The 26,259-nt window shown below is 42.8% G+C and overlaps 1 protein-coding gene across 1 annotated transcript in view; it reads right to left on the reverse strand.

Moving 5' to 3' along the window:
- Positions 1-8,679: 8,679 nt before the first annotated feature.
- HSPD1 (heat shock protein family D (Hsp60) member 1) overlaps positions 8,680-26,259 on the reverse strand; it is a 224,534-nt gene continuing 206,954 nt past the window's right edge. The window contains exons 10-11 of the mRNA XM_056536660.1: positions 13,090-13,268; positions 8,680-9,164 (exon numbers count right to left, since the gene is read on the reverse strand). Of these exons, the coding sequence (XP_056392635.1) occupies positions 9,015-9,164; positions 13,090-13,268 (329 nt within the window). The 3' untranslated portion in view covers positions 8,680-9,014. The remainder of the gene's footprint in view (positions 9,165-13,089; positions 13,269-26,259) is intronic.

The raw sequence follows: 26,259 nt of genomic DNA on the forward strand, positions 1-26,259 counted from the left end.
TAGAAGGGAGCAAGAGACTGGGTCCACCACATCCTCCCAGCAAAAAAGACCTCGAGAGCCCCATTCCCTAACCATACAAGAAGTCAGACCAGGACAGAAATCAGCGTGATAAAGAAAAGATTGCAAGAGAGAGAAAGAGGAAAGAAGCCTAAATCGCCTAGAGCAATAGGTCCAGACATATCGGCAAAACTACATTGGCCCTAAAAGGGGGAGCAGGAAAGTCCACAGGAGGGAGTTAGGGTGGGTAGGAACCAGCCACAGTTTTTCCAACTCCATCCACTTGTTATAGGCGTGGTAAGTAGACCAAGCCGCTAGGTGACGCAAATGGGCCGTCCAATAGTATTTGGTCACGTTCGGAACACCCAGACCCCGGAAAACCTACTCGCCAACATGACTGACATTGGGAGCCGATGCCTTTTGGTATCAGAGATTAATTGGAAAATGGCCGACTGAAAAGAGAGCAATGTGGCTAACCGGAGCCGCACCGGCAGCATCTCAAAAAAGTAGAGCCGTTTAGGAATAGCCATCTTAATAGCCGCTATGCATCCAAAAAAGGAAATGTACTGTGACCTCCATTTTTCCATCAAAGCACGCAGCTCTCGAAACAAAGAAGGAAAATTAGTGGAATACAGAGAGGAATAGCATGGAGAAAGCGACACCCCTAAGTACTCAATAGCAGAGAGTAACCATTGAAAGGAGTAGTTGGCTCATAAGAGGGTAACCATGGAAGGAGGGAGGTTAATGGGCCTCTGATTTAGAGAGGTTGAATTTGTATCCAGAGACCAGGCTATATGCATGCAGGAGTTTATACAAGTAATTATACAAGTAATTAGTAAGAGTAAGCAGAATGTCGTCTGCAAAGTCCCTTCCATGAAGGGCTATACCAGAGATGTCCGCATCCCCCTGGATCAAGGCTGCAAGCGGGTCAAAGATCATGGGGGGCCCTGCCTAGTGCCATTGTATAGGGTAAAGGTCGGATAAGAGGAATGTGGAAGCCTGAGAGAAGCAGTAGGAGAGGAGTAGAGACCCTGCAGCGCAGTGAGAACATTACCTGTGATACCAAATTTTTGAAGAGTAGCAAACATAAATGGCCAACGCAGTCTGTCAAAGGCCTTTTCGGCATCTAGGCTCAAGACCAAAGCCAGCTCAGACCTCCGGTCAACCACATCTATTAGATCCACAACCCTTCTGGTGTTGTCACCTCCCTGACGACAGGGGATGAAACCAACCTGATCTTTATGTATGAGAGGCGCAGCAGAAAAAAGGGAACCTTGTCTAGGCGCTGTTCATAGTTCCAAGATAATCAGAGAATTTTGCCCTAAGGAAACTGTCAAGGAATAACAACATCATAATTCGTCCCGCAGACAAAAGTGGCGAGATAGTCATTCTTGATCGTGACGATTATATAAAAGAGGCTCTGAGATTACTATCTGATGAGACATATTCTACACCTCTCTCTTTTAACCCTACAGAAAAATATAAGGATGAACTCAAATCATTAGTTTTAGATGGTTATGCCAAGGGTGTATTAGATAAAGCCGAGCAAGACTATATACACTAGTATTGGAACCTGCCCTACCTATCTTTTACTTTTTACCTAAGGTCCATAAAAACCAAAAAAATCCACCAGGCCGCCCGATTATATCCGGGATAAATTCCCTTTCGGCCAATTTAGACCACTATTTTGATTTATTATTACACAAACATGTTTTTAAACTTATGTCTCAAAGACACCACAGATTTTATCAAAAACATTATAGAGGTACCTTGGAAAAACATATACTTAGTGACGATTGACATCTCATCACACGGTAATAGACCACGAACTAGGCAATATCTCACTTTTTCGAGCTTGATGATGAAATGCCGTCAGCTTAAGTAGATTTTGTCATAAGAGGACTAAGATTTATATTGACCCAAAATTATTTTGAGTTCCAACAACAAATGTATTCCCAGCACACTGGTAAAGCCATGGGGTCCAATGTAGCACCCAGTTTTGCTAATTTGTTCGTTGGCCTGTATGAAAGGCAAATTGTTTACCCCCAACCCCTTTTTAAGTATTGTTTATTTTTTAAACGCTTTAGTGATGACATCTGTGGCAACCTCGAAGAACTTAACACATTTTTATCTGTTCTGTTCTTAATACTAACAATTGGGGTCTCAATTTTACACATACCATTTTTAATGACAATGCAGAATGTTTAGATGTTTTAGTGTTCCATGGAGATTCAGACAAATTGCACTCAAAAACATTCTTCAAAAAAGTTGATAGCAATAGCCATCTGGATTTTTCCTGTGCACATTACAGCAAGTGGATTACTAAGATACTGTTTGGCCAGTTCAAAACGGATCAGACGAAATTGTACCTCAGAGACTGATTTTCATGAACAGAGTAAAATAAGAAATTGATTATTCTTTTAACAAAGCGAGCAAACTAACTCAACATGTTTGTCTACAACCTGGCAAACTCAACAGTAAAATGTCAAACATTATGGTAACTACCACACAGTCTGCCCCTAAATGGTCTATTAACTGTATTAGAATTTTTTTATATCCTTATTTTCTCTACAAAATGTTGTATGTAAACACTGGCACATTTTACTACAGGATCCCTACCTCAAGCAATCTTTACCCTCAAGACCAGGGGTTACATTTAGGAGAAACCACACCCATCGGAATATTCTAGCATCCAGCAGGTTAAAAACCAACAAGCACTCAAAGTCCATTTTTCTGGATAAAACGGGTAGTTTCAAATGCTGTGCCCCCAGATGCAAATGTTGTGCTCAGGTATCCCCCAGGGCCAACACATTTATCTCCAAAACCACCAACGAATCTTTCCCTTTTTAACCTGTAACTCCAGATTTGTTATCTACCTTTGCAGTGTCCCTGTGGTCTACAGTACATCGAACGCACTACCCAATGCCTACGAGACAGAATTAACAAGCATAGGAGCAATATGAACCTGGGTTTTATGCTACATAGTGTCTCGAAGCATCTGGTGGAAGTCCATAACTCCAATTTTGGAGTTATTTCAGTCACCCCCATTGAAGGTATCCCCTTGGGAAATCCCCCCAGCATTTTTCCATGTTAAAAAGGGAAAATTATAGGATCTACAAATTGTGTTCCCTAATGCCTCTTGGTCTCAATGAGTTCATTGAAAGTGCCTTATAATTTTAGTCTTTATACTATTTATTCTCAAGACCATTTTATTGTCATTCTGTTTGTATTGTATTATCTAACCTTCATCGTGGTTGTTCCCTCTGATCTATCATTTTTTTAGTCCGATACATCAGTCTATCTTCATGCCAGCTTGGCTCAGAATTGTATGTAATACGCACCTATTTGCTTTTATTTATTTATTATCAATATGGCTACTGTCTATGCTAACCCTATATCATGTTGCAACTAACATTGCTTCTATCCCGTACTGTATATTTAACAATTTTTTATATTTTTGCTGCTATATTCTAAATTTATACTTATATTTTTTATGCAATATTTATATATATTTTAGGTAGATTTCCTCTGTGCTGCTATTAATAATGCTGCTTTCTTCCGTCCATGTGTGCTATTATATATAATATAACCACAATAAATGCTGCCTTTTTCTGCCCATATGTGCTGCTACTATATATGTTTCTATCCCTCATACTGGTAACTATAATGCTCTTTTTCCACCACCGTCGTCACATTACCTTATATTTTATAACCTATTAACTCCACATTACTGGTATTACTATATACAATTTCTTTGGGTCACCGCATGTACATATGCTGCCACTATATAGACTTTTGCTAACTATGATATGCTTCTGTCCGTAATGGTCTGCACAAACTAATGTATAGCAAATATGCAGTACCATTAAGGTCATCAAATTACAACGCATAGCCGTTTCATTATAATATCATATTCATCACTTTGCGCTGTACAATATATACCGCTTCCATTTTATAATTACATCCAACATATTGTGCTGTACAACATATAGCTGTTCCTTAATATAATTGTTTCTAGCATACTGCGCTGTATAATGCCTTTTGATCTGTTTTATATACTTACCTTGCTTCTATCTTCTCCCCTCCTTTATATCCCTAGGAACGCAGCCCGTGGTCTGCGATATCTGCGGGACATTGCTCTTAACAGCACGAGTCTGCAGGATTCTCAGCAGACTTCTAGCATTTAGCTCCCCACAGATGTAATTGGCTGGATGTCCTCATGTGGTCTCCGGCCCCTGGCGACGCGTCCTTAACTACTAAGCAGAAGCTCTGCTACACCTAGATGGTTTATATTGGCGTAGCTACGCTCTGTTTATTTACACTCTCATTGAGCCTCATTCTCATGTAATACTGCCAGAGCAGGGGAGCAGAGGGCATGTTGTGACCTACAGAAATGTAATCTGTTTCTTGAAAATTACAAGAATTTGTTAAATCCTGTTTGTGCATTCTTCTGTTATCTATCCGAGATATTTGTAAAGTGTTTTACTTTGTTTATATATGAATTCCATATTGTGTGTATAGCTCCGCCCACCTTAAGTGGGCGTCCATTTTATTGTATAAAAAGCTTTGCTTGTGCCATGTCTTGTAAGCCAATCTGAGGAAGGAGGACCAACCCTCTGAAACGGGTCATTGGATATATATTAATAAATATAGTGCCTCTTGGCAATTCCTTCCAACACAATTGTGTCTGATTATCTTGGAACTATGAACAGCGCCTAGACAAGGTTCCCTTTTTTCTGATGCTCCTTTTATTACTTTATGGGAGAAGATTTCATCCTCTCCTGTTGGACCCTGGGCTTTGCAGTTCGTTCCTGGCTCCACGCTAAGTACCCCGGATGGGTGATATGCTTGTTCTATTATTTATCTGGTGAGCGGCCATCTTGAAGAGACATTGCCTTTCTAGTCCCTTCTGGGACTCTGGTGTCTTGGTTAACATACAAGGTGCTGTCCTCTCCCCCCTTTTTTTCACTTTTCAATTTTTGAAAACAGCTTCAGATTGGAGTCCAGTAGGGATATGTGGCTGTAGCTAGAACAATCGTGAGGATCTTTACCAGGCTTTGGGATCAGCATAATCAGTGAATGAAGAAAGTACTGCGGGATACCCTCCCCATCCAGGAAAGAGTTGAACAGGTGAACTAGTTTAGGAAGAAGTATGGAGGAATAGGTCTTGTAATACAGATATGTGAAACCATCAGGGCCCGGAGAGCGCCCCGCTGGGAGGGTCTTGAGAACTTCGGAGAGCTCCTCCAGGGTAATGGGTGTGTTCAGGGATTCCCGGTCAACCACCGAGAGGACCGGAAGGCTGCACAGAGAAAGAAGAGAGTCAAGTGCTGCTGCATGCTCTCCAGGGTCCAAGTGGAGTTGAAAAGGAAGAGAGTACAGTTTGGAGTAGTAGTTAAGAAAGAGGTGGGAGATAGAGTCAGGATGATGCTGGAGAGTGCCTGTAGAGTCTCTCAGGGCAGAGGGGGCCTATGCAGCAGCTCGATCCTGTAGGCACCTGGCCAACATGGTGTGGGCCTTGTTACCCTTTTCATAGAATCACTGCTTAGCATAAAGCAGTTGCCGTTCCACCTTATGAAGGGCCATGTCACACAACTGGGACCGCGCCGCGACCAGGCTTCTCCAAACTCAGGGGCAAGGGGTAGTCAGAAGAAGAGCTTCTAAGCTAGATATGTGAGCCCTCAGTTCCCAGGAGCGAGCGGTGGCATCTCGGTTCAATTTAGAACCCAAAGCAATACAGTGGCCTCTGACCACCGCCTTGGGGGCTTCCCACAAAACTGCATGAGAGGACAGAGCCCTCATTGTCGGCAAAATATTCAGTAATGCCTGCCTGGATCAAGTCCCGGGAAGAGGGCTATTTGAGTAGAGAATCATTGAGGCGGCAGAGACAAAGGAAGAGGATCTGAGAGGTATTGGGAGTGTAAACATTACATAGGAGCAGTTGCTCGTCTCCCAAAGACCCCTGTATAATAATACAGCGTAAGAGGATGCGACTTGCAAAGGACAGGACCTAGAGAAATCGCTACCCCTGCCACTTTCCTATCAGCAGAGGCTAGATATACTTGTGGGAAGAGGTGGTGTATGAAGTGGAAAGAGCCAGTCTTGTCAAAGTGTGTCTCCTGAAGGAAGACAATATATCCACCTTCAGGGCTACCAACTCCCTCTGCAGCAGACACCGCTTAGTCGGGGTGTTAAGACCCTTTACATTCAAGGAGACACACTTAGCCATGAAGAGGCAGATGGGTGAGGGGTGCAAGTGTATTAGGGTACCCACTCAGACCAGCGACAATGTCTCGAGCAGACTAGGCAGAAGAGGGAGGCCACCATGATTTTCTTCTGGACCCAAGAAAAAGAAAAGCTGAAAGGAGAGGCTTGTGCCAGAGCAGCATAGGTTTGCTATGGGGATTTTCTCCTACTCTGGACAGTACTTAAAATGGACAGAGATGTCAGCAGAGAGCACTGTACTCGTGATGTCAGCAGAGAGCTCTGTGTTCCAAAAAGAAAAGAATTTCCTCTGTAGTATTCAGCAGCTAATAAGTAGTGGAAGGATTAAGATTATTTTATAGTAATGTACAAATCTGTTTATCTTTCTGGCACCAGTTGATTTAAAAAAAAAAAAAAATTAAGTTTGCCACCGGAATACCCCTTTAACTGAAGTCTGTAGTTTAAAAGATTTTCTGTAAAAGTATATTTGTAATCCAGGATATTGGTTTAGATGCCACATATAAATGCTAAAATGAATAAGTAGAAAGAAGGGCTGATTACCCGCACGTGTGCAATCGCTTCTAATACCAGGCTCTAGTACGCATGGGTAAGGGGGCGTTCCCCCGAAACATCGCGTCAGATCCTGATGGCTCCCGACTAGCATGTCATGAACTCTTAGTGTGAATCTTCTGCTTTATGGATTGTACCATACGAACTGTTTAGAGCTTTGAATAATTACAGAAAACCAAGAATAAAATGAGACAAAGAAATTTATCTAATCGTGAGTGCATGAATATATAATTAAAGTGAACTGTAGCCCAAGAGTTGTACTAAAGTGAATGCTAGTGAAAGCGGTGAAGTTCCACTCCTGAGCAGAATATACCTACTGAATTTTTAATCCTCCCAGTTCACTCCCTCCCCTCCCTCTATCATAAGCAGAGATGAGTGAAGTTACAGTGATTCGATTAATCACGAACTTCGCGGCTCGGCCGTTGCTGACTTTAACCTGCATAAATTAGTTCAGCTTTCAGGTGCTCCGGTGGGCTGGAAAAGGTGGATATAGTCCTAGGAGAGTTTCCTATGACTGTATCCACCTTTTCCAGGCCACCGGAGCACCTGAAAGCTGAACTAATTTATGCAACCGCCGAGCTGCGAAGTTAGTGACTAAGTAAAATTGCTTGTACCCCTGCTATGACAATATCCACTCGCTCACTCCAAATTCCAATGCATTGATAAAGTTGTTCACAACTTTAGAAGTGGTCAGTTGGCATAACGGCACACATTACAAATTCTTAACTTTTCGTACCTTGGCTACAATTGAAGTCCTCATGAGCATCGCTAATGAATCCTAGTTTTTACATTTGCCACAAGTTCATTTAAATCCTTAGTCCGGAACTGGAAGAGATGTCAGACATGGCCCTTATGTGGTACAAGCCACAGTATGTCCTCATCCCCTCCAGAGAGTGCTTCACAGAATTAGCTCTGTCTTCAATATGCCACCCCCCCACATCAGACTCATCTGGGACACCACTAGAGAGATCTGTGCAGGGAGAATTGCCAGTGCAGCTGCTAAGTGTTGGCCAAGAGAAGAGAGAAGAGTAAACCGCACCTGGTGCATCCAGTCTCAGATCCAGAGGACAGGTAATCTTCCACCAAGAACCAAATAAAGGGTTGACAAAGAAACCGGAAAATAAACTAGTGGTGGGAGAAAGGGATAAGACTTTTAACCTTTCAATTTTTCCTTTCCCTATCAGCAGGAAGCATTGTCAGGAGTACCATTATGGATTCAACATTGGAAAGAGGCACTAGTTTGAGCAGTCTAATTGTACAGACCATTATGATACTGTAAACCCTGTGCATCTCAGACACTGGCTGGCCCTCTACATTGCAAGACCACCAGGGAAGTGCGAAAAGATTAACTACCTGAAAAGAGAAAAAACTTAAATAGGCACTCTCATTAAAAAATTTTTTGCTATTGCACTCCTTATGGTAAATAAAGATTTCTAATATACTTTGGTAAAAAAAAAAAAGAAGTTTTCTGTGTTTTATTTGTGCTTAAAAAAGCTCAAGAGCACATCTTATACACAAACTTAGGACCGAAGCCCAAACACAGGAAGCGCAGCCTGGAGGGCTGAGGGAGGTGTCCAACCAACAGCATATGGCAGTTAAGTGTGAGAAGAGCTATGATTGGATGAGGCTGGACACCCCCCCCCTTAGCACTCCAGGCTGCACTTTCTGTGTTTGGTCCTCGGTCCTACGTCTGAGTATAAAATGGGAAAAAATGTGCTCTTTAGCTTTTTTTAAGCACAAATAAAACATAGAAAGCTAAATTTTTTTAAAACAAAGTATATTAGAAATATTTTTTATTTACCATAAGAAGCGCAAAAGCAAAAATGTATTTTAATAAGAGTTACCCTTTAAAGAACTCAAGGGTTAGTATACAATAGGGTTTTTGAAAGGTTACAAATACACTTCGAACACAATACACTTAATTTTATTAATTGCATCAGCCATTCATAGGGAAGCAGACTTCTTTTATTTGGATATAAATACATATATTCAAAGTAAAACTGTTGAAAATTTTTGCAAACCTACCCACATAAATGAAGAAAAAAATTGCAGTGGTATCTATATCTAAGGAATGTACAAAGATGTTTTGAAAAATATAAAATAAATTATGAAAAAAGCATGATTAAGAACTAGACAATACTTGCAAAACCTAATATCCACTCTATTCAAGCCACGCTTCACTGATTTTGCACCAACTTTTTAAGCTTCGATGAACAATGCTGGGCAGGGTTTCCAATTGTTGCTTAGAACATTCCTCCTCCCATGCCACCTATACCGCCCATTCCACCGATGCTAGCATCTTTCTCTTCTTTTGGAATTTCTGTAACTACAGCCTCTGCTGTTGTTAACAAAGATGCTACACCAGCTGCATCCATTAAAGCAGTTCTTACAACCTAAAAGTATAAAAACCAAAAAAAGTTAGTACTTTTGACACATGAAAACAGAACTATATTAAAATAACTTTACTAATATCAATACCACCTGTGGCAGATTTTAAAGAAATTAATTAAGAAATTACACTTTTTTTTTTTATCTCCTAGTGTATAGGAAGCAAGCAGATGGAGCAGCACTAAGGATAGGTAGTAGATGGGTGCACTCTGCGATCAGGCATCGGGCAAAATGCCCCTCTGTATGCAGTATATGGATAAACGACGGCACTCCAAACCAAAAATGTTACAGGCGTCGTTTCGGCCAACTCACTTGGCCATCATCAATCGATGATGATGGCCAAGTGAGTTGGCCGAAACGTCGCCTGTAACATTTTTGATGATTCAATAAAAGCCACCACTTCTTGACTACTACTTTGGAGTGCCGTCTGAGGGCTTGTTTTTGCCTGTCCAAAAAGTTATTGGTGGGAAGAAATTGGGAAAATAAAAAAATGCAATTTTGTTACTTTTTGGTGGTGGGGTAGTTCTTATGCAGGGCACTTTATGACATACTAACATGTTCTTTAATCTGTGGGTCAATACGATTTAAAAAGATACCCAAGATGTACATGCTTTTCTATTATTGTACAGTGGTCCTTCAACATATGATATTAATTGGTTCCAGGAAAACTATAATATGTTGAAACCATCATATGTCGAGTACATATGTGTATGTAAAAATGGTAATTGGTTCTGGGGCCTCGGAACCATTGTATGTTGAATATATATCTCTATGGGAAACTGCTAATAGGTTCTGGGATGACCATTGTATGTGGAGTGTATGGGAAGTGTTTAACAAACCAGGGTGCCTCCAGCTGTTGCACAACTACAACTCCCAGCATGCATGTACAGCCATTGACTGTCTGGGCATGCTGGGAGTTATAGTTTTGCAACAGCTGGAGGCACACTGATAGGGAAACATTGATGTATGGGGTGTGTAGTGTGTATATGTATTGTATGTGATGTGTGACATCGCATACAGTACTGTACAGTTCTTTAAATACCTTCAGGGGGGACCGAATGTCCTTCATTACGATCCTGCCGACTACAGCTCTATAGGAAAGGAAGGGGAGGGCAGCCAGCAGCTCATTGGATGCCTGCAGGAAGATGCTCCAGGCTATTGGCTATGGCTGCACTGTGGGGGCGGGGCTTACACAGAGCTCACAGTGGAAGCCTGTATGAGTTAGCAGGACAGCATGTGAGTAACAGGAGGCAGAATGGGGCACATTAAACAACTGTCAGATAGCTGTTTGTATGATGGCCCCGACACACAGCAGCATCATATGTCGATGCTGCCTTCAACATACTATGGGCTCTAAGAGGCCATCATATGTTGAAATGATCGTATGTCGGGGCCATCATAAGTCGGGGGGGTCACTGTACTGCTTTTGAATGAACTTTTTCAGCAAAATAACTGCCATTTTGACCCCTATAACGTTCTAATTTTTCCATATAGTGTGTGTATAAGGGCTATTTTTTGCAATGTAATTGTTTCTTTTTTTTTTTACAATAGCACTTGCATGTGTGAGTTTTTGATCACTTTTCATTCCATTTGATCTGGGATTGTGAAATAATCAGTTTAGTAACTTTTTTCACAAAATGGCAAAAGGGGAGAAATTAACATTTTTATAAACAATTTTCTTTTACTATTTTAAATTTTTTAGGTCCCCATAAGGGATCATCAATAGCAATCTTTCAATTACTTTTACTGTTCAGTGCTATATATCTTTGATCCACTTGTACAGCTTGCCTGTGTGGGCAGTCTATACAAGATGATATCAGAAGCAGTGAGAAAACCTTCATCTGTCATCTTCACTTGTCGGACCCTGGCAATTACACATCAGCGGGATCGCTTTTGTCCACAATTAGCGGTGAGGTCTAGGCTGCTGATAACAACCATGACCCACCGTGCGTGAAGTAAATGTACACCTTAGACTAAAGTTTGCTGAACCCAACATCTTCCGTAGGTTTGGTCAACTGTCTATGGTGGAGAGTCAGAAGGCAGCCCATACACCTAGGCCCTCATGTACTATTGCAAACCCGACATGCTTTGTCGGGTTGTGCGCCAGATTCTGGCGCATTGCGCCAGAATTTAAAAAACCCTGACTAACTCTCCCTTTTGCTAAGAAAACCTGAAAAAGGGGCATGGCCATTGGGGAAAGGGGGCCTGTTCCTGATATTTTCACAAAAACCCAACATATTTACTAAGGTTTCCACAGAAAATGTAGTGGATTTGAGCTGAGGAAAACCCTACAGATCAGAGCATGTGTAAAAAAAGCAAAATGTAGGGAAGGTAAAAATTTTTGGAAAACCTTAGTAAATGCCATGGAAAATAAATTGTAGGGAATTAAAACCCACAAAAGAAACTTACACTCCACTCTTAGTAAATAAGGGCCCTAATGTCTAACTTCTCAAACCAATTCAAAGATTGACAAGCTAGCGCCAGAACTGTGACTGCATCTTACCCATCATCCCCCTCCCAAGAGGAAACATTAATGTTCGCCAACAGTGAATTGTAGATGTACTACCTTTAAATAGCTGGAAAAAAAACATGTTTGGCTGACCGCTACTCCTGACTCAGACGTTCACACAGTTTTAAAATATGTAAAACTCATCAGGAAGTGGCCTAATTCTAACCAAAACACAGGATCAGGTATGTTGAAGCCTAATATGCCCTTCCCTCTTTGTATGCAACTGTCCCAGTTCTTCCCTTATGGCAGATACACATTGATTGGCCAGTCCTGTCGGACCTAGCATTGTCTAGTTATCATACATGTACGCTAAGTCAAAAAAATTAAAAATAAATAATGAACAGCTGTTACTCAAATTGCAAGATGCGTGTCAATAATTATAGGGAAATTTTCATCAGTTATGTTGCCCACACCACAGGAAGCAGGGACATGCTCCTTTATTGTAGTTGATTGATTTTGAAATGCTGCAGCATTACAGAACTGGCAGATAACCGAGCTCCGAGTTCTGAAGGTAACCTGAAGTAACTTCTCCCTGCCAGTTTAGAGTGAACTGTTAGCGTATTCATAAGAGACCAATCAAGGCCAGAAGGGATATTACTTGGAGCCATGTTTCATGTTGTATTTTGTAACTTTTTGGGGGGCTTTTTCTATGCAGTGCACTTTTTAGTAAAAACGGCACATGGCCTTTATTCTGTAGGTCCACATGGTTACTACCCAAAATATAGGTTTTAATTTTTTTTTATATTATAACTTTCTTCGAAAGTTAGTATGTTTAAAATGTTCCTCTCTTGTTCCCTATAACTTATTTTTCTGTATACGCGGTTGTGTATAGGCTCATTTTTCCCCTCTGTCATCTGTAGTTTTTATTGGTAACATTTTAGTTTTGAAGGGACTTTTTACACATTTTTAGGGTATACAAAATGATCAAAAATATGCAATTCTGGACTTTGGTATTTTTTTCCCATGTATACACAATTGACCATGCAGTTTAAGTAATATTATTTTATAGCTCGGACATTTATGCATGTGGCGATGCCACAAATGTTTATTTTCATTTAAATATTTTTTTTTCTCTTATGGGGGAAGGGGCTAATTCACATTCATTAATATACAAGGGTGTGGGCCAAGGGCGTACACATACGGGCTGTGTCCTTAAGGGGTTAAACACAACTTTTGGCATGTTGATCAGAATAGAGCCAATAGACTCATTTCAGGGCTGGCCGAGGAGCAAAGCACAATCCTGCCTGCTTCCCTGGCTAATAAAGGCCAATTGCAGTGAGACTCAAAAGAGTGATCAACTTTTGACATGTCCGATCAACACGTCTAAAGTTGTTTTTATTGACAGCAATGCACTTAAGTAATAAATATTACCAGGAATCAATTTAACATCACTTCAAGGAAAGCATAACTAATCAGTTTACCTTTGTGGGGTCAATAATTCCTTTTTCTACCATATTTACATATTCCGCAAGCATAGCATCATATCCAATTTCAGGAGGGCTCTGCAAAATTTTTTCAACCACCAATGATCCTTCTACACCTGCATTCTTTGCAATTGTCATGGCAGGAATCTTGAGAGTTTTTCTTATTATTTCAATCCCTAAAAAAAGCAAAAAACAACACATAAAATATAATATAATATATATATATATATATATCTCAATAATATAAATTATTTGGTATTTATTGAAATAAAGGAAAGCCAGTCCATCATGATGACCTTCAAAAAACAAAACAAAAAATACAATAAATAAATAAGTTTTTTTGAACACCTTGAAAGTAGTTATCCAGGAATAGAAAAACTCACCTTCTTATGTTCCCCTGTTGTGGAGATATCAAAACGTCACATCGCTGTCAGCGTATTGCCGGCTGCAGCGATGTCCCGCCTCGGCAGCTGATAGTCTGAGCGCACTGTCATGTAAGGAGCTCTTGTCGGCTCCCTACATGACAGTGCATTCAGCCTATCACCAGCCAAGGCGGGACATCGCTGCAAGAAGTCTAAGAAGCCTGAAGCCACCTCCACCGACACCGATACCTCGACAACAGGGGAACGTAGGAAGGTGTTTTTTTTTGCAGCCTGGGCACAGGAGGAGTTAAAACATTTTTGCTGCATGTCTCCTTTAAAGTGAATAGAGTCAATTTGAAATACCACAAACAACCTAAGGAGAAGAGTGGTGCTGTTTTTGGAAGTAATAGGCTATTTATCTATCCCCGGGTATCATGGCTTTATACAAACGTTCACTATTTTAAGGATGTTTTGAATATATTTTCAAAAGTCCTTTTTGAGGACACCGCAAATTTCATTTATGCTTTTTTTGTTTTTCCTCTTCTAAGAACCATAACTTTTTCCCATCCACAGACAACTGTACTTTGTAATGAAACCTTTTATTTTACCCTAAAATGTATGGCACATTGCGATTTTGTAGGGTTTAGTATTTGCGCAATGCACTTTACGATAAAACTGACATGTTTTCTTTATTCTGTGTGTCAGTACAATTAAAAAGATACCAATGTTTCCATCCCTTACCATTACTGAACTAACCGTTAACAAAACGAATATGTTTAAAATCGCCCTATTCTGATCCTTATAACTTTCTCATTCTTCCGTATACAGGGCTGTATAAGGGATCATTTTATGTGACTTGATCTGTAGTTTTTATCAGTACCATGTGTGACTTTTTGATCACTAATTTTTCTGGGATGTGTTGTGATTGAATTGGGTAGAGGAGAATCCATTTTGTGTTAAGACTTCATTATTCTCGGTCTAAGTGACAGCATTCTATCACTCTTGTTTTTTCTACATCACTCCAAGGACTACATCTTCAAGGATGCAGACACTTATCTTTTTCTAACCCAGATGTGTCCTTGAAACAATGGTTCATTATATATGCAATATATCTTTGTTTCCAACTTTTTTTTTTTTATTATAAATTTAATACATACAGAGTCCATTAATGCTTACATCATTATCACAAAAGAAAAAACAAAACAAAACCCCTCCCCCTCCCCTTAAGACAGCCTGCCCGAAATCCATTGACTTCCTTCCTTTCCCTACTCCTCTCTTGCTCTTTTCTCCTTTTTCACTATCTGCTCTCTCCTTTCTCCCAGGGTAGCCATTTATACTCGATTTTTTTTATTTCTTTCACTGTCCTTGAACCACAACAACTCAAATTCTAGCCTTATTTATACCTCCTAACCATTCTTCCCTTGATGGAACTGCTGGGGCCAACCATTTCCTAAGAATCAAATTCTTTGCCACTCCTAATACTCCAAGTATGAGATCAGTATGCTTAGTTCCCATTGTTCCTAGTCCATAAATTGCAACCTTAGGTTCAAAGAGCAATACCACACCTATTCTAGCTTTAATAGTTTCAAACACTACACTCCAAAATTTTAGCAACTTTGTACAATTCCATATCATATGTAACCTATTACTTCCCTCAAACCCACACTTGGGGCATTGTGCATTCTCCCTAACATTAATTTTATACAAAAATTGCGGTGAGTACTGTGCCCGATATACTAACATCAAAAAAGACACCCTATTATTTGCATTGATCATTGTTCTTCTAATATTCTTTAACACCAGTTTCCACTCTTCTTCTGAAATCCCACCTATATCAAGTGCCTGTCCTAACCGTTTGACTACGTCCTCCCAACCCTTCTGACCTAACATTTTATATAAAGTACTCATTTTCTTTTTCCCCCCTGTGCATTTTTAATATATTCTGTAATGTGATAACACCCTACCTTTAATTTCCCTTTAGGTTCTTCCTGTCCCAAGGCGTCTTTTAACTGTACATAACCAAAGTAATTAGTATTTTTTAGATTAAAGCATTCACTCAGACACTCCCAGTCTATTATTTTCCCATTTGTGCAAACCTGCTCTAACAACCTAATTCCTTTATCTTCCCAATTCACATATTCTGCAATTTTCTTTATTTCTGGGAAGTTCTCATTTTCCCATAAGGGAGTACACCACACACTACTCATTATCCCTGTTGCTGACTTCATACTATCCCATACTTGTACCAATAAATCTTTAGCTATGTTCTCCTCTTCTACACCCATCTTCAAACTCCCACTCTCCAACCACTCCCATATGGACCCATATTTCTTACACCCCCTTCCCAAATAATCCAACAGTGTTTGTTGCTCTTGAATAACCAATGTTAATTGGGATGCTATGAAGTATTGATGAAAATTAGGGAGACCCAGCCCTCCTTCCTCTAAGGGATGGTACAAATATTGACTCTTGATCCTGACTTTTTCCACCCCATATAAGATTGTTTAATATACTTTCCAATTTTTTAAACCAAGTCTTATTAATCCATATGGGAGAAGCTCTCAAATAATGTGTTATCATGGGGAGTAATACCATTCTCAGCAGTCCTATTCTATCTGCCATTCCCAATCTCATTTTCCTCCATGTATTTACCTTTCCCCTTACCTTCCCCAGCAGAGGTACCAAATTTAATCTCTCAAAATCCAAGACAGCACTAGAGATCTTAACATCCAGATATTCCAAACTATCATTAAGTCTTAGTACTTTTACAGGGCCAATAGGGACCTCAATTTCTTCATCCAAAGGCATGAGACCGGACTTCTGCCAATTAATTTTCATTCCTGAGAAATATCCAAATTTTTCCACTAACCTAATCACTTCCTGTACTTTCTCTACCGGATTCCTAACAAACAAAAGCACATCATCGGCGTATAACAACATTCTTTCTCTATCCCCTTGTACCCCAAACCCTTGAAAAACTTCTGTGTTCCTAACCATAGCTGCTAGTGGCTCTATAAAGAGTGCAAATAATAAAGGTGATAACGGACATCCCTGTCTTGAACCTCTTTTTAAAAAAAACGTATTCGTAAATTTCCCATTAATACTAATTTTTGCTATAGGAGCTGAATAAACCATTTTTATAGCTTTTAAGAATAAAGTGCCCAAACTAAATCTTTCCACCACCCCAAAGAGGAAACCCCACTCCACCCTGTCGAATGCTTTGTAGGCGTCCAATGACAGGATGGAGCGGGGATCCCCTTCACGTGTTTGAATGTTAAGGAATGTCCTGTGTATATTGGAAAACATATTCCTACCTACCATAAAACCCCTTTGTTCTGGCCCTATCATCTCACCCAAAACCTTTTTTAATCTTCCTGCCCATAATTTTGCCAAAATTTTGTAATCCGTATTCAATAGTGATATAGGCCGGTAATTCTCCATCTTTTCCCTGTTGCCCCCCTTCTTGGGGATCAATATTATCACTGCTTCAGACATTGAAGGGGTCATAGCCCCTCTTACCAAGGATTCATTAATAATCTCCAACAAGCAGGGCAACAGAGACCCATGAAATCTTTTATAAAAATCAAATGAGAACCCATCAGACCCTGGGGCGGAATTCCCCGCGCAAGTTCTCAATGCCTCTTGGACTTCCCCCAGGCTAATCCCCTCATTCATTTTCTTCTCCCCCTCCTCATTTAAACTTGGCAGAGCTAAATTTTGTAAAAATGTTTTAATCTCCGATTCTGATCTTACCCCTTCAGATTCATATAATGTTTGATAATACTCCAACGCTATCTTCCTTATCTCCTCTTGATCCGTTACTATTATTCCCTGCTTATTTTCTAAATGAGTAATTTCCGTATTTTCCCTTTGATTTTTAATTATACCAGAGAGCCACTTATTAGATTTCCCCCCTTCCACATAGCGTTTTTGTCCCCAGAAAAAAATCCTATGTTGTGCCTTCTCAAGCATTAACTCTTTATATTCTTTTTGCGCTTGTTCCAGTTTTCCCCAGTTCACATCTCTGGCATCAGTTGCATAAACTTCCTCCAATTTTTTTATCTGATTATCTTCTTTATCCAAGTTATCTTCTTTCTTCCTTACTTTCCTCCTAAACTGGGTTATATTTCGGGACAAAATCCCCCTCAAATATGCTTTCATAGCCAGGGGGAGATAGCCAGGGGGAGAGAAGCGGCGCCGACAGCCAGGAGGAGAGAAAGGGCAGTGGCGCCCATTGCCGGCGCTGTTGCCCCGTTGCCTCCCCCCATCCCCGTGGCATAATTACCTGGCTTGGGTCCGCGCTGCTGCAGGCCTCCGGCATGCGTCCCCGGCGTCATTGCTATGCGCTGCACAGCGCGGCCCATGATGTCAGTGCGCCGCGCCGTGCATAGCAACGACGGCCTTTCTCCCCCTGCCTTTACTGGGGGTGTATCAGCGTATAACACGCACATAGACTTTAGGCTAAAAATTTTAGCCTAAAAAGTGCGTGTTATATGCCGATAAATACGGTAATCTCCTCCTCTATACCCTTTGTCACGTCTTCCACCTCAAACCAATGCGGATTAATATTTCTATTCATGTTCTGGGGGGGTCCCGATCTTCACCACCGAAACTACAGACCACCATGGAGTGATCAGACAAGCCCTTGGGCTCATAGACAATTTTTTTTAATACCCCTTGCTCCACTATCATTGGCCAGAATCATATCAATACGTGATGCAGTTTTATGGCTCAAATTAAAAACAGGAAAAATTTTCTCGCAAAGGATTCAGGTTTCTCCATACATCTCTACATCCTGCTTCTTTACAAAAATCTGCCAGGACATTCCTCCCCTCCCTCATTACTCCTCCTCTCCGGTCCCTTTTGTTATCCATTACTGAGTTAAAATCCCCCATAATATATAAATCTTTGTAATTTTCTTCTTACTATGCAAAAGATTTATGGTTTCCTGTGTTTATAAAATGTAAAGTTTACTGCGCCTGCCTTATTTGAAAATCAGCTATATAAAATAGCCCTCAGCTTACAGAGACAGCTCTTGTGTCTGTGTCTTGATTTGAATGGCAGGTAGAGTTGGAAGGAAAGTTGGGTGACTGCAGCCCCTTACAGGCTTTCCACCCACTAATTGGGAATCCGTCGACAGAAGACGTCGCGACCTTTTCGGGTCGAACCTAACATTATTTGGCCCCCGAACTCGGACCTGCTGATACAAGGAGCATCTGATAGGGGACCACTACAGCTTGGGCCTCCGGAGACCACAGATTGAAATTACCTGGCCAGGTAAGAAAAAGCTTTATTTTCTTATATCTGTGCCCTCCTGAGATCTGTGGCTGTGGGTCCTGCATAGACTGGGTTTTAGAATAGCTAAACTCCTGTGATAGTGGGTCTATTTTGAATAGACAAAGAACCAATATACCTTCTGTCGGTTGGATAAGTACACTGTTACTCCGCAAGGAGACATGGAATGAATGTATGAGCCAAGAGAGGATGGTATGTGATTTTATGAGGGTATTGCCGAACTGATCTGTGCAAGTGCCTAACGGGGTCACAGATTATGCTTAAATCCCATATTATCACATAAACCATTATCTTGATGCTAGCATGAGCCTGGAATAAATCATAAGTCCAGGACAGGATTCGGGTGATAAGCCTGTGTAGTCTCGGGGGGAATAAGGTATGGTAAAACACATCTAGATATGGACACTGACCATATAAGAGTGATGTGGATGACAGTTATTGCTATTGGTTGCATTTGTCTATTCTATTCACTTTGTGGATAGGATATAGCATTGTCATACATCACAAGAAAAGGCCAGGAGAGCCTTTTAACATATTAGTCGCCTAAGAGGACGGCAACGAGGGAATAGACACCTTACGAGGGATTCCCCAATAAGCTACTTAGGACCGAAAGGCTAAGGATGGGTCAGCTAATGTCCAAAAAGAATGACAGAGAACCTCAGATACACGCTCTTAAAACAATCCTTAAAGAGTTACAAGGCAAGGATGCAGTACTCCAGCTAGGAACAATACGGAAGGAATTCCATGTTCCAAAAAATGACCAATTGAATCCAGAATTTTGGGAAAATATTGCAGAAAGGCATAGTAAAATACCATAATTGGGATTATCAAGTCAAATGTCTGATCAGTACCTCCACACAATGTGTTGAGGAAGGCTGGACATATGACGATAAGAACAAAGGGTGGAAAATAGAGCCCAGTAAATCCTGGGGAAAAACAGGCGCCCCCACCTCCACCCTATGTTGTTACTAGGGATCGACCGATTATCGGTTTGGCCGATATTATCGGCCGATAATCACGATTTTGGCCATTATCGGTATCGGCAATTACCTTGCTGATAAGCCAATAATGCCCTGCCCCCCGACCCACCGCACCTACCCGCGACCGCCCCCCCCGACCCGCCGCACCCCCCCACCACACCGCCCCGGCCCGATTGCCTCCCCCATCCTCGGTTTTATAATTACCTGTTCCCGGGGCCCACGCTACTTCTGGCTCCTGCTGCGTCCTGTGTTCCGCTGTGCGCAATGACGAGTGACGTGAGGTGCGCGACATGACGTCACCGTCAGTGCGCACAGTGACAGCTCAGGAGGACGCCACCGGAGCCAGATGTAGATTGGACCCCGGGAACAGGTAATTATAAAACCTGGGATGGGTGAGGCAATGGGGCCGGGGCGATGCCGTGGGGGGTGTGACGCGGTGCGGCGGTAGGGGGCGCAGAGCGGTGCGGCGGTGGGGGGAGCGGTGGCGCTGATAGGACTCAGAACCCTCGGACAGGCAGGGGGAGAGAAGTAGGTGGCGGCGGTGGCCTATGGCACTGCAAAAGCCACTGCAGTGCATTGATTTAAAGCGCCCACTTTAAATCAATGATCTGCAGCGGTGTCGCAGGGGGATAAATACCCGATAACTTATACCGGAATATCGGTATAAGTTATCGGCTATTGGCCCTAACCTCCACAGATTATCGGTATCGGCCCTAAAAAACAGATATCGGTCGATCCCTAGTTGTTACACCAGCTAATAATTCCTCTCCCCAACAGAAGTTAAAACCCCCTGTTGAGAAAATGTACCCCGACCTCTCTACATTACGTGGGTCAGAAGTATGTAACCCCCCTTATTCAGGATGGCATTGTAAATGTGGGTACCCTATGATCCTCAGCATTCTTGGGTCTGCACAAATTGCAGCCAGCAAAATCCAGGGTGGAAAGACACATGCTTGGCATGTGGGGCACCCCGGTAAGGAAAGGTTGCCACCCACCATTTTCTCTCAATTTATAACTGTCACTCATGCAGCTAGACCCAATGAACCCAGAGGAGAAGCCTCCAGACAGACGTTTACTAACTCTCTTTGAACCTTTTGCAGGCAAAGACTGAGAGAGAAGGGGGGGGGACGGGGACGGTAGCAGTGGGCACTCAAACCCCGACCCAGACTGTATCTGACCATTACCTTGGTCTAGAGCAACATTACTTAGACGAAGGATTAGACATGTACAGTGACGTAATACAGAGACTGTTTGTACGTGCTTTTGTGGACGGTCTAAGACCCCAAATAAGAGAAAAACTAAAAATAAGTACCCCCGACTAGAAGACGGCAGTTCAAGCCCCAGGCCTGTTAGCAAAAGCCCAGGGGCATAGAACTTGACCTGAAGGAAGCCCCCAAAAAGACTAAAATAGTATATGTCTCTGAAAAATCCCAAGGCGGGGGTCAGAATAACAAAGGAGACAGACCCTGGAAACCCCCAATTTGTCATTATTTTGACAATATGGGACACATAAAAAAGAACTGCAGAAAACGTATTTCTGACGGGGGGGGGGGGGGGGGGACGACGACACAGGACACAACAGGCAAAGATAGTCAGCGTCAGACAAAAAGATGCTCAAGCTCAGGACTGACCTGCCATTTGTCAGGTCACCGTAAAGGGCAACTCCCCTGCCCTAACAGTTTCTGTGACCATAAATAGCAAGACAGTACCTTTTTTGGTAGATACTGGAGCCACTAAATCAGTCATTCAAGAGTCTGTCATAACTTCTGCTCAATTATACAGGGACACAATCCCAGTAGAAGGATGTGAGGGACTGCCTTAAACTCTGCCCCTTACAAAACCTGTCAAAGCTCAACTAGGCCCAGTAACCTTTTTGTCTAGATTCCTGGTGTCAAAATCTGCCCCAAGCTGTCTATTGGGAGCAGACGTCCTGAAAGACTTATTAGCCAACATCCAGTATCATGAAGATGGCACAGTCACTCTCTCTGTCCCTTCAAATGACAATGTACTAGAGGCATGCATCCAGATAGAGGCCTATGAAAATGTCACTCCCTTATTACTGGTAACTAACTTTCCGCAGTTGGATAGGGTGCCACCCTGTCTCTGGGCTACCAGCAAATATGACATAGGGCTTCTACCTGTATCCCCAGTTGAAGTGGCCATAAAACCAGGGGTCACACTGCCTCAGCTCAGGCAGTATCCCCTTAGTGCACCCCAAGAACATGCCATAGACATTCAGGTGCAGCAACTTTTAAAGTCAGGGGCCCTAAAAGTTGTAAAATCAGGAGCCAATACTCCTTTGTATCCTGTTAAAAAGAAGACAGTTAAACCTGGGGAACTTGTGCATTACAGAATGGTCCAAGATCTCAGGGCCATCAATGACATCTTGCTACCTTTAACACCTGCAGTCCTAAACCCCCACACCTTGTTGTCACAAATACCAGCCCATGCATTGTATTTTACAGTCATTGATCTCACAAATGCCTTTTTTTCTGTACCACTTTCAGAACAGTGCCAGTATTTGTTTGCCTTTACCTTTAAACAAATTCAGTATACATGGATGAGACTACCACAGGGGATGGCTCATTCCCCTACACTTTACTCACTTGCCCGGCTGACCAATATCCCAAGATTGTGTCCTACTGCAGTATGTAGATGACCTACTACTCTGTTGTCCAGATCTTCACACTGAACAAACTACACTGTCCTTACTCATTTTTCTGGCAGAGAATGGGTGCAAGGCAAGTCAGGACAAACTACAGTACTGCCAGACTCAAGTAGTCTTCTTGGGCACTGTATTTCACAAGGTACACGTCACCTTACAGCAGACCGCATACAAGTCATACAGAACATGACAATTCCCAGGAATCACAAACAGCTCAGAGCATTCCTGGGTCTCATATCTTACTGCAGACAGTGGATCATCCATGCCAGCGCACACATGCAGCCTTTTTATGATTGTGTCAAAACATCACCTTTTTTTATGACTGATTAGGCTGTCTCTGCTTCCACTACCTTAACCTCCTGAGCGGTATTCCCGAGCATGACTCGGGGTTAATTTTCCCTGCTAGGATCGGTAACCCCGAGTCACGCTCGGGGTAGAATTGCAGAGTTCCCGGCCGGGCTGCACGATATATCGCAAAAGCAATGCGATATAGTGATGCGGCCCCCGGGGAAAACATGTGATTATCTGCTCGGGTCGGCTCCCGTTGCGGGGGCCGGCCAGAGCAGGTAAAGAAAAATACTAAAAGTCAGTGTTTCCCTACCAGGGGGCCTCCAGCTGTTGCAAAACTACAACTCTCAGCATGCCCGAACAGCCAAAGGCTGTCCGGGCATGCTGGGAGTAGTAGTTTCACAACAGCTGGAGGCCCCCTGTTAGAAAAACACTGAGCTAAGTGTAAAAGGAAGAAGTAGTAAAATAAAAAAACTTTTGCTCACCTAGTCCCGGTCCCTGCAGATGCCGTTCCCCTCCGTGCGGTCCGGGGTGTCCTCTCTTCACTATTCATCTTCTAGGACCTTTCACTTTTCAGCCAATCACAGGCCACAGTGGTGTAAAGCCTGTGATTGGCTGAAGGGGAAAGGACTTGTTCTGCAGGAAATACACTAGGTTTGAAATCTGCCCGGCAAACCTAGTGTATTTGCTGCAGGACAAGACAAGGTGACAAGGGGGGGGGGGGATGTGACAGGGGGGGGGGGGGATGTGACAGGGGGGGGGGGGGAATGTGACAAGGGGGGAATGTGACAGGGGGGGGGGGGATGTGACAGGGGGGGGGGAATATGACAGGGGGGGGGAATGTGACAGGGGGGGGGGAATGTGACAGGGGGGGGGAATGTGACAAGGGGGGGGAATGTGACAAGGGGGGGGGGGAGAATGTGACAAGGAGGGGGGAGAATGTGACAAGGAGGGGGGAGAATGTGACAAGGAGGGGGGAGAATGTGATGGGGGATGTGACAATGGAGAGGGGGAATGTGACAGGGGAGATGTGAAATGGGCGGAGGGAGATGTGAAATTCAGTTAAAAAAATTGTACCGCTTTTGGTACAAATTTCCAGACAGAATCATACCGCCAGGGAGGTTAAAGAGGCAATAACGCTAGCCCCAGCCTTAGGAATTCCAAACTATCAGCTCAGGCAGTATCCCCTTAGTGCACCCCAAGAACATGCCATAGACATTGGCACTTGGCAAATGAGGTTCAATGTGGATAAATGTAAAGTTATGCATCTGGGTACTAATAACCTGCATGCATCGTATGTCTTAGGGGGGATTAAACTGGCAGAGTCACTGGTAGAGAAGGATCTGGGTGTACTTGTAGATCACAGACTACAGAATAGCATGCAATGTCAGGCTGCTGCTTCCAAAGCCGGCAGGATATTGTCATGTATAAAAAGAGGCATGGACTCAAGGGACAGGGACATAATACTCCCCCTTTATAAAGCATTGGTACGGCCTCACCTGGAATATGCTGTTCAGTTTTGGGCACCTGTCCATAAAAGGGACACTGCGGAGTTGGAAAGGGTGCAGAGACGCGCGACTAAACTAATATGGGGCATGGAACATCTTAGCTATGAGGAGCGATTAAAGGAGTTACAATTGTTTAGTCTTGAGAAGAGACGTTTAAGGGGGGATATGATAAACGTATATAAGTATATTAATGGCCCATACAAAAAATATGGAGAAAAACTGTTCCAGGTTAAACCCCCCCAAAGGACGAGGGGACACTCCCTCCGTCTGGAGAAGAAAAAGTTTAGTCTCAAGGGGCGACACGCCTTCTTTACCGTGAGGACTGTGAATTTATGGAACGGTCTACCTCAGGAACTGGTCACAGTAGGAACAATTAACAGCTTTAAAACAGGATTAGATACATTTATGGAACAAAATAACATTAATGCTTATGAAGAAATATAAAATCCCATCCCTTCCCCAATATCGCGCCACACCCCTACCCCTTAATTCCCTGGTTGAACTTGATGGACATATGTCTTTTTTCGACCGTACTAACTATGTAACTATGTAACTATGTAACATTCAGGTGCAGCAACTTTTAAAGTCAGGGGCCCTAAAAGTTGTAAAATCACGAGCTAATACTCCTTTGTATCCTGTTAAAAAGAAGACAGTTAAACCTGGGGAACTTGTGCATTACAGAATGGTCCAAGATCTCAGGGCCATCAATGACATCTTGCTACCTTTAACACCTGCAGTCCTAAACCCCCACACCTTGTTGTCACAAATACCAGCCCATGCATTGTATTTTACAGTCATTGATCTCACAAATGCCTTTTTTTCTGTACCACTTTCAGAACAGTGCCAGTATTTGTTTGCCTTTACCTTTAAACAAATTCAGTATACATGGATGAGACTACCACAGGGGATGGCTCATTCCCCTACACTTTACTCACTTGCCCGGCTGACCAATATCCCAAGATTGTGTCCTACTGCAGTATGTAGATGACCTACTACTCTGTTGTCCAGATCTTCACACTGAACAAACTACACTGTCCTTACTCATTTTTCTGGCAGAGAATGGGTGCAAGGCAAGTCAGGACAAACTACAGTACTGCCAGACTCAAGTAGTCTTCTTGGGCACTGTATTTCACAAGGTACACGTCACCTTACAGCAGACCGCATACAAGTCATACAGAACATGACAATTCCCAGGAATCACAAACAGCTCAGAGCATTCCTGGGTCTCATATCTTACTGCAGACAGTGGATCATCCATGCCAGCGCACACATGCAGCCTTTATATGATTGTGTCAAAACATCACCTTTTTTTATGACTGATTAGGCTGTCTCTGCTTCCACTACCTTAACCTCCTGAGCGGTATTCCCGAGCGTGACTCGGGGTTAATTTTCCCTGCTAGGATCGGTAACCCCGAGTCACGCTCGGGGAAGAATTGCAGAGTTCCCGGCCGGGCTGCACGATATATCGCAAAAGCAATGCGATATAGCGATGCGGCCCCCGGGGAAAACATGCGATTATCTGCTCGGGTCGGCTCCCGTTGCGGGGGCCGGCCAGAGCAGGTAAAGAAAAATACTAAAAGTCAGTGTTTCCCTACCAGGGGGCCTCCAGCTGTTGCAAAACTACAACTCTCAGCATGCCCGAACAGCCAAAGGCTGCCCGGGCATGCTGGGAGTAGTAGTTTCACAACAGCTGGAGGCCCCATGTTAGAAAAAACACTGAGCTAAGTGTAAAAGGAAGAAGTAGTAAAATAAAAAAAACTTTTGCTCACCTAGTCCCGGTCCCTGCAGATGCCGTTCCCCTCCGTGCGGTCCGGGGTGTCCTCTCTTCACTATTCATCTTCTAGGACCTTTCACTTTTCAGCCAATCACAGGCCACAGTGGTGTAAAGCCTGTTATTGGCTGAAGGGGAAAGGACTTGTTCTGCAGGAAATACACTAGGTTTGAAATCTGCCCGGCAAACCTAGTGTATTTGCTGCAGGACAAGAAAAGGTGACAAGGGGGGGGGGGGGGATGTGTCAGGGGGGGGGGGGATGTGTCAGGGGGGGGGGGGGAATGTGACAGGGGGGGGG

The sequence above is a fragment of the Hyla sarda genome, chromosome 8, assembly GCF_029499605.1.
Source record: "Hyla sarda isolate aHylSar1 chromosome 8, aHylSar1.hap1, whole genome shotgun sequence".
NCBI lineage: Eukaryota > Metazoa > Chordata > Amphibia > Anura > Hylidae > Hyla > Hyla sarda.